The 14,723-nt window shown below is 43.1% G+C and overlaps 1 protein-coding gene across 2 annotated transcripts in view; it reads right to left on the bottom strand.

Moving 5' to 3' along the window:
- The window catches only part of PARP4 (poly(ADP-ribose) polymerase family member 4), a 48,583-nt gene that overhangs the window by 19,118 nt on the left and 14,742 nt on the right, over positions 1-14,723 (bottom strand). For both annotated transcript variants that reach the window (XM_081001731.1, XM_081001732.1), the window contains exons 14-25: positions 13,990-14,134; positions 13,248-13,372; positions 11,094-11,225; positions 10,881-10,967; positions 9,449-9,613; positions 9,154-9,200; positions 6,846-6,927; positions 5,521-5,658; positions 4,351-4,549; positions 3,596-3,666; positions 2,348-2,535; positions 946-1,045 (exon numbers count right to left, since the gene is read on the bottom strand). In XM_081001731.1, coding sequence (XP_080857857.1) covers positions 946-1,045; positions 2,348-2,535; positions 3,596-3,666; positions 4,351-4,549; positions 5,521-5,658; positions 6,846-6,927; positions 9,154-9,200; positions 9,449-9,613; positions 10,881-10,967; positions 11,094-11,225; positions 13,248-13,372; positions 13,990-14,134 — 1,479 coding nt within the window. The remainder of the gene's footprint in view (positions 1-945; positions 1,046-2,347; positions 2,536-3,595; positions 3,667-4,350; positions 4,550-5,520; positions 5,659-6,845; positions 6,928-9,153; positions 9,201-9,448; positions 9,614-10,880; positions 10,968-11,093; positions 11,226-13,247; positions 13,373-13,989; positions 14,135-14,723) is intronic.

Genomic DNA, 14,723 nt, shown 5'->3' with positions numbered 1-14,723 from the left:
GTGCATGTCCATCCATCTGCATATGTGCAATGGCTGCCTCAAACGTCCACACCATTCTTAAGTACAAAATGAATGCAGCTTTCGTTTTCCAGCCAGATTGAAGCTGGGTTGAGAAAGAATGCATTAAACAGCAGAATTTGTCAATAAACAACAGGCTTGTGGATTGTTTCTAATGTCATGTGAATGGGGGTCCAAAAATTAGCAGTGGGAGTGCACTGGATGCGGAATAAGTAGCAATGTGAAGATATTGGTCACTGGAATACAGATGCACCCCATCCGGTTTCTCTGCGGGGTAGCAATCTAAGCAAACTTTCTCCGTATAAATTGTCCTCTCAGAATAAAAAAGAAATGAGCACGGTATTTCTAGACTGGTTCACAGACAGCAGTGCATGTTGAAGCATTTGATATACCACAAACACAGGGACATTGGCCTCTTCTCTGAGCATGAAGTGCCTCAACAAGATTTCATCTATTTTCCACATAAGCCACAGGTTCCCTCATCTCAACATCGCAGTAAAACAAAAAAAATGAAAGCCTCCCCCAAATATTCCCACAGAGCATAGGTGCCAGGTCCCAGAGGCCCTGTGTGCCATGGCTCCCACAACATTTTAAGTGAGCGGGCCGGGAACATGCAAAGTTTGGCGCAGCCGCACGCACACCCCCCCCCAGCATGTGAGCTACATCATCACGCCCCCCGGCGTGTACCCACTACATCATTGCACCCAGATAGGGATGTGTGATGACGTAGCACACATGTGGCAGGGGCGTGATGATGTAGTGCACACACTACAGTGCCCCCCCCCGGTAAGGACACATGGCCCTGGGCACCCGCAGTAGTGGGGGGCAAGACAGCACCATTGCCACAGAGGAAGCTTACGAAAGCAATCTCACAAAAGGAGCTGGCCCCTCTGTGACTACAGAAAAAAGATATTAAAATATACTTGCCTTTCTCTCCCAGTTGTATTTGGATTTTGCATCAAAATATTCAAAGGCTCCAGCTCCATACTGGGCTAAAGATCTCAGCATGTGACGATTTGCTGCGGGGCTAATGCAATTTGTAAAGGTTTAAGTAAATGGCCAGTTTGAATGAGATGTGGAATTTGAAAGGGTGGGGAAACTGCAGGAAAATATCAGCCTGAAGAGACAACACTGAATATTTTGCTTAGTATATCCTGGACATTTGAAGCAACTAACTCCCTGCTTGCACTGGGTTGCGTTCTGGGTCATTGCGTTCTGTGTGCATTGGCGGAGCAAGTGTAAACCTGCCCTGTACTGCCCCCTTCCAGGGCCAGAAACAGTGTGCGCATCAGCCATTGCACATGCCTTGGTCCCACTCAAAATTGTTGTTCCCTCTACTTCAATTGAACCACATACCTTAAATAAGAAACCTTTGTCCTGCTTCTACTTGTAGCAGAAAGCTGGGCAAAGCTAGCCAAGAGATTTGGGAGGGCAGATAGCTCAGTAGCTGAGGACATACTTTGTGTGTATAAGGAACAAGTATGAAGATCACAGGTTCAGTCAAGCTAAGCTACCGTTGCTGCTCCTGGCTCGTAGTGCTTTGTCACTGCTAACCGTGCTCCACACCTGCACTCCCTGCCTTGCTCTGAGAAATGGAGGGGTCCTTCCTCAGAAAGAGGCAAGTCTGGGAGGAGTGGCTCAGCAGGGAGCCTGCACCTCCATCACTCTTCCAGAGTAGTTGGATATCTTTTAAAATTATTAATGGAAATCCCTTTAAACCCAAGTTGTATTTAAAATACTCTAAGGCCTAAGATGCAAATTCACCACCCCCCAGCCCCTGCCAATAGCCTCATTTTGCCTAATGAGTAGGTCATGAGTAGGTTATTTTGCCTAATGAGTAGGTCTGTCTCCACTCAAAAGGATCTCAAGGAAAACAGATGGTCGGAATGAACAATACTGAGCTAGATAAACCAAGGCTTTGACTTAGGATATGAAAGCTTCATATTTTAGCTTCTAAGGGGGGTGGGCCCTCAGGTACAACCTGGTTTCTCCCCACAAGTTTACACTGCCAAGTGACAAACCATATTATCAATTTGCTTACATTATTGTCCCTTTATCTTAACATTGATACAAAATGCAATTATGTTCCCAGATAATTATCCTTTACAGAAGAGAGCTCAAGGACACACATTATTTAAAATATGTGCAAACATTATAATAATAATTAAAAAAATCAGATACCTGACTACTGGCCTGAGCGCTACTGATGCCCCAAGTCTGCCAACCAAAGCAAATGACTCACTCTACCATCCTAAAAGCCTGGCATATTAAATACACTTTGTAATTTTCCCAGAGCACAAAACAAAGTGTTCAGTCAATTTGGACCTACCCCACTCCGCATGTGAATATTCTAGTGTGGTGTGTATTTTTCTTCAAAATCTGCAAGGTCGTGCCCTCGTTCTGAATATGTCCATCAGATATAAGAAGAATGTTGCGCCTGCTTTTAGAAGGGTACAGCAAACTCAGGTAATGCAAAACCTTCCATATATCGGAATTCCCCATTGAAGCTGTGGCAGACTAAGAAGGAGGAAGGTAACAAGAAAGGGTAATTTTAAAAAAGGTATTTATTTTCTAGTTGCAAAATTGTACACATATAAATCATAAAACATAACATGACATGACTAACGAAAAAATGGGGCACTAGGGGAGGATAAAATACTAAATGTTTTATTTTACAGTACATAATAAGGAGGCGGTTACAGTAAACCAGCAAAATGAGTTCACCAGTAAGTCAACTTGGAAAATACAAAGTGATATGCGTGAGCTAATGAGTAGTGCCTGCTTATCTATGCCATATTGAAATATATGTTGTGGGTATTTCTTGTCCATGTTTTATATATATATATACACAGAAAGGGTCATTTTAGACCCTTGTTTTTAACCAACTAGTAATCAGGTGCGGATAAGGGTGGTCAATTGCTCCACTCAAGTTTTACCCATCACACAGATATTGTGTGTGGCTGCAGTATTAGTTCAGGGTCGCATTTCACTTGTGGGAAACCACGCTGTAATTTGGGTGCAAATAAATTTTCTCAGTGTTGAAAGACATGAGCACACTGTTATTCACTGAAGATACAATCAGATGAAGCTGCTTTGCACCATCATGCCACCCGTCTACTGAGACTTGTAGCAGCAGAGAAATAAGGGAACTTCATAACCCGGCTGAAGCCAAGCCTAGCTGGAATGGGTCAGTATTGGGGTGAGAAACTGCCTGGGAACCCTGTGGATTTTTAAAAGCTTCATGTGTGTATTTTTTTTAATGTGCTTTTATTCAACATAATCCATAAAAGAGTGATACTGAAATGTGGGGAATGAAGGAATATGAAACTAACGGATAAGAGCCAACAACGGAGATCTTGTTACATGAGGGGAAACACTTTATTATTATATTTGGCAGATCACAAAAGACTTAAGTGCACAGATGGAATGAAGGAAGGAAGGAAGGAATGAAGGAATGAATGAATGAATAAATAAATAAATAAATTATTCATACCCCACCCATCTGGCTGGGTTTCCCCAGCCACTCTGGGCAGCTCCCAACAGAATATTTAAAATATGCTAAAACATATGCACTTACTATAATAAAGTTTTTCAGAGCTGCAAGATCCGCCATGTGGGGTTTAGGATTGAAAGGAAATTCTTCAAAACCTGTACAGGAAAACCAGAACAACACAGAATTTTATTAATAATGGAAGTTCTGTATTTTTGCAGTGGAACCCTATGCAAATCTATGCCAAAGTACGACTCACTGGGTTAAACGAAGGTTACTCCCAGGTATAGCAAAGAAATAGCATGCTGGCAGAGAAATCCAACATCAAGGTCCCTTTTTGTCAGGCTGTGGGAGTGTGCACTGTGCAGAGGTGTCCTTCCACTATGCTCTGCTGGCTGAGTTGGCTTCCTGCCAGGCACTGACCCTCTGCCAGCCGAAAATGCAAGGAGGCAGCTTGCTGGGCTATTTCTGCTGCCGGGCCAGTGGAAAGCCCTGATATGAGAAATTATCAGGAAAGGAAGAAAAGAGGGCAAGAGCTGCCCCAGGATTCCTGTCATTGGGTCTGATCTGGACCTGATCATTGTGCCAACCCTGAGCAGAGGGTGGGATTGCACCCTTAAGGTGCTAAATAAAACAATAAGCCACTTAGGGATGCCTCCCGATGAAAGAAATAATATGCATTTTAGACAACAGCATCAATCCAAATTGCAAATGTCTGCATAAAGCCAACAGATCAGCCCTGAGCCTTAGGGTGTTCAAAAATCACACACTGCATGGAGAATGAAATATACAAAGAGAGTGAAAGAGAGAAACATGTCATAGTTCAAGAGCTCTTTTCTTACTTGTGCCGAATCTGATAACGCTTATATTTCTCGTAGTAAAAGTACACAACTCTAGAGCATAGAGGGCAATCTGCTTGGCTTGCTGGAATGTCGAACCTCCCATGGAATTGGAGCAATCGAGGCAGATCACGGTTTCCCCGCTGGTGCTTAGAGGGTCAAGTGCCGATTCGAACTCCGGTTGAAACACAAGCATGCAGGCCTAAAAGGACAAAGATGGGCAACAGCGACGAAGCCTTAGTTCACCAGGGGTGTCAGGCAAATGTCCACAATGCCAAAACAAGAGAGAAAGGCACAGCCAGAAGTTGGAAAGGTCAGCAAACCTGTGTATTTGCTGGGATCCAGAAACTGGCAAAGGACCTGCCAGTCTTCTTTGCGTGCCACGAACAACATCATATTTTTTTAAAAAAGTAAACTGGCCAGATGCATACAAGATGCTTCAGGAAGGATTATTTAGTGGACCCAAGAGAGAGTACTGCACTGCTGCAGGGTAAGCACACCTGGAGGAGGAAGGCATAACTGGCAGTTGCGCCGAGCGGAGGGCTTGAATCAATGGTGGCTGTAACGCCAGGTGGGACCCTAAACAAGGATGGCAGCAGGGTCAGCCCCCGTGGGCTGGGCCGTAGCACGTGGGCCCCAACAGGGCTGTAGGTTCGAGCCCCATGCTGGGAAAAAGATTCCTGCATTGTAAGGGGGGTTGGACTAGAGATGGTCCCTTCCATCTCTACAATTTTATGATCTGCTTGGCTGTGCAGGGCCTGATCTTTGCTTATAACATGCAGGGTTAGAAGCAGGCATGGAGAGGAAATCTAACCCTCCCCCCCCCAAAAAAAAACCTATTGCGGTCTTGAGAAAAAGCCCTTTTCTAAAGCTGAGAGAAAATTCCCAACTGGGCCCTGTTAATTATCAGCTTCCCTCTTTTGCCAATGCTGCTTGCTTTTAAAAGAAATCTGCACATTAAATGAAAACTTAACATCATGTCTAGTTTGTTCTATAAGAACAGATGCTGATCTCTTTAATGATGCTCTAATGGGTGTTTTCTTTAGTTATTATTTTCACAGCTGTTACATTTTTATTGTTTTCTTTCAGTGTACTATAAGTAAACTGCCCCTGGAAGATTCATTCAAAGATGCAATCGAAAATATCTTAAAGAAAGAATAAAATAAGAGTTACCTCAGTCTCATTGCCCGGGTGCTTTTCTACCCACATTCTGGGCAAATGAACATCACCGATAAGGATTTCCATTGCAAAGCCACTAGTGTCCAAGAAACTGTTGTCAACAGTCCGAACCACAGCTTTACAGTCAGTGTTCTGAAAGTGGGAAGGGAGAGGAGAGAGAAGGGGGGGGGAACTCTGTTGTTGCAAAAAGGCCTGAATAATTTGCATCCTAATCTTTTGAGAGGTCCCCTTCCAATTTAGCTCCCCCACAAAAAAATATGATGTACAGTGGTACCTTGGTTTACAACCAGAAACCGTTCCAAAGGTCCATTTGTAAACCAAAACAGGTTGTAACCCAAGGTGCACTGTGGCGACCACATCCCCGGACGTTTAACGGTCTATTGATCCCTGTGCCACCACTGTGCTCGCTTCCCTGCTGCCACCAACCAGTTACTCTCTGGTAAAACACTGAGTCCAGTCAGTTGTTAAAAGTGAACCAAAAAAACAAGTTTATTTTACAAACATTAACAAGTTTATGGTTTCTCAGATAACATTCCTGTCAGTATCTTAACTTTAGTTTCTTTACCGGCCTATACCTTCCTAATACCTTCTGATTGATTATCTCAACTGTTTGACTGACACCTCTTAACAAATTTTCTCACTCTCTCACACCAGAATAGCCCAACCCACAGACTTATCTTCCCTCTCTAGTCTACGGTAACTCCAGACTGTCTTCTCAACCACTCTAACTCTAACTCATCTCTGTGCTTAAACCTTATACACAGTTAACTCTGCCCCTTGGGTTCCCATTGGTTAGTCATTTTACAATTAGTTAACCCTTTCCCTATGAACCCAGTATGATGTCACACACATAAGAGGGCAAACGCCACACGCACTTTCGCCAATGGGGCCTCCAAATTTTTTTTGTTCATAATCCAAAAAAATGGGTTGTAATCCAAAAAAAGGTTGCAAACCAGGACACGTACTTCTGGGTTTGACGTGTTTGTAATCCAAAACATATGCAGACCAAGACGTATGCAAACCAAGGTACCACTGTACTTGTGATGTTTGGGAGTGTGGGGTGGCAGGGGTTGTCTAATTCATGATTCCTTTGTAAAGCACCTTACAGCTGCACATCTAGAAAGGCACGGTATAATTATATCTGCCTCTCTCTATCTCTTTATCCACATTTCCACGTTGCAAGCTTGACTTCTGCACAAATATAGATTGTTCCTTTTAAAACAGGAGGTGCAATTCAGCTCACTTATTTTCCCCACCCCCACCCCCAATTACGAACTGCCCTGTCCTGAAAAACAGATGTACCAGGGAGATTTGCTTACCTTTATTTCAAGCTGATGTGTCCAGCTGCTAATGTGTTTAATTTCAAAGGGCATTTCAACTGACATTTCCAAAGAGAACCCACTGAGATAGAGAAACCATATGTTATACAATAGGTCAGGATTGGTGTGTGATACACACACACACACACACACACACACACACACACAAATATCCCATAAGGAACAACATAGCATGTTTTCTTTCATATTCACTAGATTTTACTGTAATCAAAGTGCTAATTAATCAAACTTCCACCTAGCAGAAAAACAGCTTTGTAGATGATACATAAATATGCTATTTCACTATGACTTGGATCCTAAGGTATATTAATGGAAAGTAAAGGACGTTTATGGAAGGTATATGGTATATGGAAGTGAGAGCTGGACCATAAAGAAGGCTGATCGCTGAAGAATTGATGCTTTTGAATTATGGTGCTGGAGGAGACTCTTGAGAGTCCCATGGACTGCAAGAAGATCAAACGCATCCATTTTTAAGGAAATCAGCCCTGAGTGCTCACTGGAAGCACAGATCGTGAAGCTGAGGCTCCAATACTTTGGCCACCTCATGAGAAGAGAAGACTTCCTGGAAAAGACCTTGATGTTGGGAAAGATGGAGTGCACAAGGAGAAGGGGACAACAGAGGACGAGATGGTTGGACAGTGTTCTCAAAGCTACAAACATGAGTCTGACCAAACTGCGGGAGACAGTGGAAGACAGAAGTGCCTGGCGTGCTCTGGTCCATGGGGTCACGAAGAGCCGGACACGACTAAACGACTAAACAACAACAACAATGGAAGATAAGATTTCTGTCCATTCCTCCTCACTGCAAATCTCCAGGAAAACCATCTCTAGAGGGCCGGGACCCTTCTGCACAGCAGGGGATAGGGCAGTGGAGGCAGCTGGGAGACGAGGGGAAATAACCGCAAATGAGGGTCTGAGGCTAGAATAAGCTCTGCCACAGTGGGGAGCAGAAATAGGCAGTCCATTTCGGACAGTCGCCCTTCAACTTGCAGAGGGAAGCAGGGTCAGAGAGAGTAGCTAACACACTTGTCCCCAAAGCTCCTCCTCACATGTTATATTCCCTGAAGAGGTCTTTTTACCCCATTTAAAGTATGGTTACCAGACGTTCCCGTTTCCCGGGGACAGTCCCCAGATTTACAAATCTGTCCCCGTCCCTGGAATGTCTTCGGATTTCATTTGATGTCCCCAGATTTATATTTTAAGTGTTGTAGATTTATTTGTAGGGAATGAATGTTGCATGATTGGTTCAATGGCACAAGACACATCATATGGGGACTTCTGGCGAGGCAAAATGGCGGGTGCCACAGCACCGAGCAGCTCCTGAAGCCAGCCAGAGCCAACTGCGCTACCAGGCTGGCTCCGGGCTGCTGAGACTGCCACTGCCGCCACCACCACCAAGGGGGAACCAGGGCATGTCAACGGGGGGAACCACTGACACCCCCCCTTGTGACCCAAATCGAGCCGGGAATGAGAGTGCCCGGCCACTGCCCAGTGGCGCTCTGGGGCAAGGAAAACCCCAGAGCCGATGCAGAGAGAAGGAGGAGAGGAGAAGAAGGAAGAGAGAGAAAGAGGAAGGAGAAAAAAGAGGGGAGCCCCGACCTTGCCGCGCCGCCACTGCTGCTGCTGCCGCCACTGAGGAGGAGAGGCAGGAGAGCACTGGGAGGGCAAGAACACGTGGCCAAGCCCAGACCCAACCTGAGTCTACTCCACGGCAGCTAGCGCTCCAAGAGAGCAGGCCGGGGCCCAGAGGAAGGCCGTGTGACAGAGGAAACCACAGAAGAGAAGATATTACTTCTTGCTTTAAATTTTTTTTAAAAAAATAATTTAATAACTTTTTTTCTCTTTTCAAAAAAAAAAGTGTCCCCGCATTCTTTGGAAAAAATCTGGTAACCTTAATTTAAAGATAAATTGATGAAATTGCTTAGAAAGCACAGAACATCTGTTTTTTCATGGCTATAAAAACCATAGAATTGTAGAGTTGGAAAAGACCTCAAGGGTCATCTAGTCCAACCCCCTGCAATGCACAAATCTCAACTAGAGCATCCATGACAGAAGGCCACCTGACCTCTGCTTAAAAATTTTCAAGGAAGGAGAGCCACCAACCTCCTGAGGGAGGCCGTTCCACTGTTGAATAGCTCTTACTGTCAGAAAGTGATGAAGAACAAATGCAAGTGAGGAAAAATAAATGCTTCATTCTGCAATATTGATTTTTAAAGAAAAAAACCCATGCATTTATTTAAAATACAGACAACTTTTAAAGGACACATTACAATTTTAGTCTACTTACCCTGGTTTTGTTCCAACTTGCCTAATGGAAACTTTCCTTACGGAGTCCTAGTTAACAAACAAAAACAATGAGGTCTGTATGGGTGCAATCAGGGCTTTTTCCGGCTGAAACCCACCATTAGGTGGGTGCCATAGCCATTATATAAGGGTGGCGTTCATGGCAAGTTCCAGCACCTCTCTTTCCAGAAAAACAGCACTGGGTGCAATTAAATATGAAATGGTGGAGAACGGCAACAATTGTGTTTACACCATTATAATGCAGGATTTCCTTCCTTCTGATGGAAAGAGGCCCTCACCTGTGTGTTCTCATTCAGCGCTTTGTCTTGTTGCCAAGGCGCCACAGCAGCCGGCAAGTGGAAGGCAAGGCATTCGTTCTCATAACTGAGCTCCGTGATGTAGGTGATTTTGATGAGGACTTTGGTTGAAGGAGGCAAGTTTCCCACAGAAACAGTGAAGATGTCCTACAGAAGGATATTTGAAATGCACACAGAAACAAATTGCCATTTACAAAACAATGACATGGCCTGCTTTCTTTTATAGCATACTGAAAACGTCCCAGACTAGTCTGTGACCCTGGAGGTGTTGCTGGGAACCCAGCAACTGGGGAGAGAGAGTCTCCCTCATGCCACACAGGGCTAATGGAAGAGGGAAAGGTAGTGTGGTTGGCAATAACCACAAATAATTGCTGGCTAGAAGGGCTTGACCACACTTCCCCTTGTTCCATGCCTAGAAAGCATGGGACTGAGTGGTTTTCCCCTTGCTCTGCTCCTTTTCCAATCTGGAGAAAACCCAAATAGCTGTTTGCTCTTCAACTAGGCCTTTGGCTGATTGAGATCCATTCCCCTTTCACATGCGTTGTGAGAGGGGAGATCCTTGGTTCGTTTTTGTTCTCATTGTTATGATGTATTTTGTATTTTTTTATACATACAGTGGTACCTCGGGTTAAGTACTTAATTCGTTCCGGACGTTCATTCTTAACCTGAAACTGTTCTAAACCTGAAGCACCACTTTAGCTAATGGGGCCTCCCGCTGCCGCCACGCGATTTCTGTTCTCATCCTGATGTAAAGTTCTTAACCCGAGGTACTATTTCTGGGTTAGTGGAGTCTAACCTGAAGCATCTGTAACCTGAAGCGTCTGTAACCTGAGGTACCACTGTATTGTATTCTTATGTCATGAGCTGTTCTGCTATCTATGACTGAAGGGTGGTATACAAATTTTTAATAATAAAAACAATAATAAGAATAATAAGCTTTCCCTGGGGGAAAGCAGGGGTGCAAGAGGAGGTGTGGCTAATAATAAATAATAATAAACATTTATTTGTATCCAGCCCTCCCCGGCCGAAACCGGGCTCAGGGAGGCTAACATCAAATATATAACATTGGTATAAAATCAAACAATAATTAAATTACATCCTAAAAATCAAGTCAGGATCAAATAATAAACTAAGCCCTAAGTGGAGTAAAAAAACAAAGTTTGCTACGGTGCCAGTCTCCTCCACCTTCACCTGCTGATTGACAGGTGTGTATGTGCGAGATACCTGCTATAGGATACATTTGGTTCTGGGCTTGTAGAGCCTTATCTGTATACACACGTTCAGAACATTTTTCATATGCAGGGCACAGCTTTCAAGGCAGAGCACCTTGCTTGGTTTCATCAGTAAAACAAACGAAGGCCAGTGTATGCTGATCTCTCATAAAGGCATAAGTAGTTTTTGTTACTACACCTACCGGTGCATCTTGATCCATCAAGTAAGCTCCATGTCCTTGACTGATGGCTTCTCTGTATTCTCTGTGTGCCTTCTCCTTTTCCTTAACCTGTTGAAATTATATAATAAATCATCCTGATTTTTTTTTAAAAATAGGTTCTTTCGAAAAGTCACATTTACTGCAGTCCCACCGTCACATATTTTGTCTCTTCTTCCCGTCCCTGAATCACCTTACCTTTCCTATTATATGCTTCCCTTTAATGAAAGCCTCAAATCCACATACAGCGGCTGTGTCGTCCAAAGGAAATACGTATTTTGCTTCAATGGGGCTGTCTGATTGATTTTCATAGACCTGGAACACCACAACCTGAAAGAAATACATGCATGTATTGCGGATAGATATGAGGTAAACACCAGGCCATGGATCCCAATAAAAACATTTTTTATGGAAGCACTTTCCTTCCCAAGATTAACATTTTAAATAACACCCTCTGGGAAATGTTTCATGTGCTTCTTCTTCTTCGGCGATCACTCGTAGCCGAGTAAGATTGTCTTCCATGAACACGGTCTTAACAGTGAGTCCCTAAGTAACTATAGAGGCCAATTCTGGATCCACATGCACATGTCCTTCCACAGTGGGGACATAGGTTTCCGGGTGGGAGTTGATCATGGTGAGGGTTTGCCAAACGTGCCTTCCTCTTAGCACGTTTCTCCCTTTCATCCCGAGTTCAAGCATCTTCAAAGTCCATGACACCTTTGGTAAAGACTGTTCTCCAACCGGAGTGCTCACAGACCAGTGTTTCCCAATTGTCAGTGTTTATATTACATTTTTAAAGATTTACCTTGAGAGAATCTTTAATTTCGTTTTGTTGACCACCAGAATTACACTTTCCATTTTTAAGTTCAGAATAGTTACTTTGGAGGATGATAATCAGGCATCCAAACAACATGACCAGTCAAATAAAGTTGACGTTGAAGAAACATTGCTTTGATACTGGTGATCTTTGCTTCTTCCAGTACACTGGCATTAGTTCACCTGTCTTCCCAAGTGATATGTTAATTTTTTTTGAGACACCATCGATGGAATCTTTCAAGGAGTTGGAGATGGCGTTTATAAGTGGTCCACGTTTCAGAAGCATACAGTAAGGTTGGTAGTACAATAGATTGTAAACAAGCATTTTGGTTTCCCTGTAAATGTCCTGGTCCTCAAACACTCTGTGCTTCAATCGGAAGAACGCTGCACTCGCAGAGTTCAGGCAGTGCTGGATTTCAGCATCAATGTCAGCCCTTGTGAAAAGATAACTGCCCAGTTAGGAGAAGTGATTGACACTTTCCAATTTTCTGAGTTCCAGGTATGCAGCACATACCCAGGTTTGGTTCCCTTTAGGAGGAGGTCATTGGGAGATTATTGATGTTTTGCAATACAGTATTTGTATTTATTTACAAATATACAAGTTGAGCAGACATAGAGGCAACACTTAAAACACTCCAACAGCAATCAAAGTCCACTGGGAAATATTTAATACCCAAAGAGCTCAAACGTGGTTCTGCTGTCTTTCTCAGCCTTTCTACAAACTCAAAATGTTGTCTGCTTCCTTTGCTGATATAAAAAGTAAAAAGGTAAAGGACCCCTGGACGGTTAAGTCCAGTCAAATTTGACTATGGGGTACGGTACTCATCTCACTATTCAGGCCAAGGGAGCCGGCATTTGTCCACAGACAGCTTTCTGGGTCATGTGGCCAACATGACTAAACTGCTTCTGGTGCAATAGAACACCGTGATGGAAGCCAGAGTGCACAGAAACACCGTTTAAATGTGCTATACCTTTGAAGAACATTCAAGATACATTATTTCCCCCAAATAATTCTGGGCACTGTAGTTCACCCCTCATAGAGTTACAGTTCCCAGCAACCCTTAATGAACTACAGTACCCAGAATTCTTTGAGGGAAAGAATGTGCTTCAAATGTGCTTTAAAGGTATAGTGTGTACACAGCCTTAATGGCAGCATCCTAGTCAGTATTGAGGGTTTCATTATTTCTTTGACATCCAGAAGGCCCACTACTTATTGATTCCCACCAGATTTTTAGTTGCTTCAGCACCTTAGGTATGGTGTGTAGGAAGAGACACATAAACAAAGAAACAAATAAATGTATTTGTGTTGCCCCTACTGTCCCGTGAAAAAAATCAAAGTTTTAATTAAAAAATTGAGAGTCTGCTGATATAACACACTTAACTCACTGAATATTTAAAAGCAATGTTAATCAGGGCTAGGATTTGTCTACAGATTTGTTTTACACTTTGTAAAAATAAATAAATAAACATAAAATAAAAACCCACAAGGAAATATTTAACATCCCTAGAAAAGAAATATGAATGCCTTGGCATTACCTCTGCTACGAAGTCTACTATTCGTCCCTTGATATGAAGACCTTTGAGAGGAATTGGGTTTCCAGATCTGTCCAGAAGACCAGCAGTCACATTATTCAGCAGATTTTTACTTGGCATTTGATAATCTAAAGAAATATTAAGAGGCAGGGTTGGGTGGGGGAGAGAGATGATTTATTGAAGGAAAACCCCCTTTATTGTAAAGGTTCAGAGTAATTTTCAGCATTAAAAGTGTAAAAAAAACGAAAACAAAAAACTCTCTGTAAGCAACTATCTTGCCTGGCCTTGATGGCAAATGTTAGTTCTGCTACTTAAAAGCAAGGAAAGAAGTAACAGAGAAACTAAATATGCTCATATGCACCTGTATTCATGTAATAAAAATGGAGAAAGAGAATAAAAGCATTAACAATTCCTGCTAGATCAGACCAAAAGTCCATGGGATAAGCAATCCTATGGCTTGGGTGTTTACACAAAAACTGGGGCACAACTTTTGTGTCTGGATTTTAGCTTTTTGAAATATGGAACAGAGAAAAGAAAAGTAGAGCATAGGTAGGATCTGTGTGGGAATAAAAGATGTGATCTTATGAAGGGAACAGGAGTCACCTTGGCCTCCTCATTCTTTCATGGGTTTTCCTTGGCATAATCTTTATAGCTCCACACCAAGGAAATGGGTTAGGCTTCAATTTCAAACTCCAATTGCAGAATACACCAAAGAAACAGACAATTTTAGGTAGGAATTTCTCACCTTCGGGCTGTGGCTGATGCTCTAGGGAAGGCGGCACATCCTGAATCTCAGGATGGAACTCCTTCACTTTGTCACCGGTGAGCGAAAACTTAACCACATATTTTATTTTGACCTGACTAGCTCTGTACACCACAAATTCGTCATCCTTATGAAAACAAAAGGAAACAAGAAGTAAACGTTAAGAGCTTTACAAGAGCAACTGATGCATTAGTGAGCGAAGCCGATATGTCGCCTCCTCACTTAGGAAGCTTTTGAAAGCAGGCAGCGGCAAAAGGTCAATTTAGCTAGAGAAAGTTCCACAGCAGCCACTTACAAGTCACTGAGGAACATACAAAAAAGGCAACAGACTTAGGTGGTAAGATGGATCGTGGAGAGGTATGTACAAGACACAGAGCTGAGGCCTAGAGTTGTATCCAACTGCATTCTACTCAAAATCTACCCGTTAAAATTAATGGCTCTCAGATGGTTGTGTCTATTTATTTCAGTGGGTCTACTCTGAGTAGGGATTACATCGAATACGACCCCTTGGGCTGGAGGGTTTATGTCAGGGATGTTTAGAAACTGGTGTGCTTTAGTTGTGATTTTGATTTTCCTCTTCCCTCCCAGTCCCTCTTCCCTTTTGTGTTGTGTTTTTTCCCCCTCTTTTTCTTTTAGATAGTTGGTACACACTGTCTCGTTTTGATTGCATGTAAGCTGCTCAGGGAGCCTTTTTGGCTGAAGAGCAGGGCACAAGT

The sequence above is a fragment of the Podarcis pityusensis genome (genome assembly GCF_964106645.2).
Source record: "Podarcis pityusensis genome assembly, chromosome: 4".
Taxonomy (NCBI): Eukaryota; Metazoa; Chordata; class Lepidosauria; order Squamata; family Lacertidae; genus Podarcis; species Podarcis pityusensis.
The sequence above is the reverse complement of the archived record's forward strand: the minus strand, read 5'-3'. Positions and strand labels throughout refer to the sequence as shown.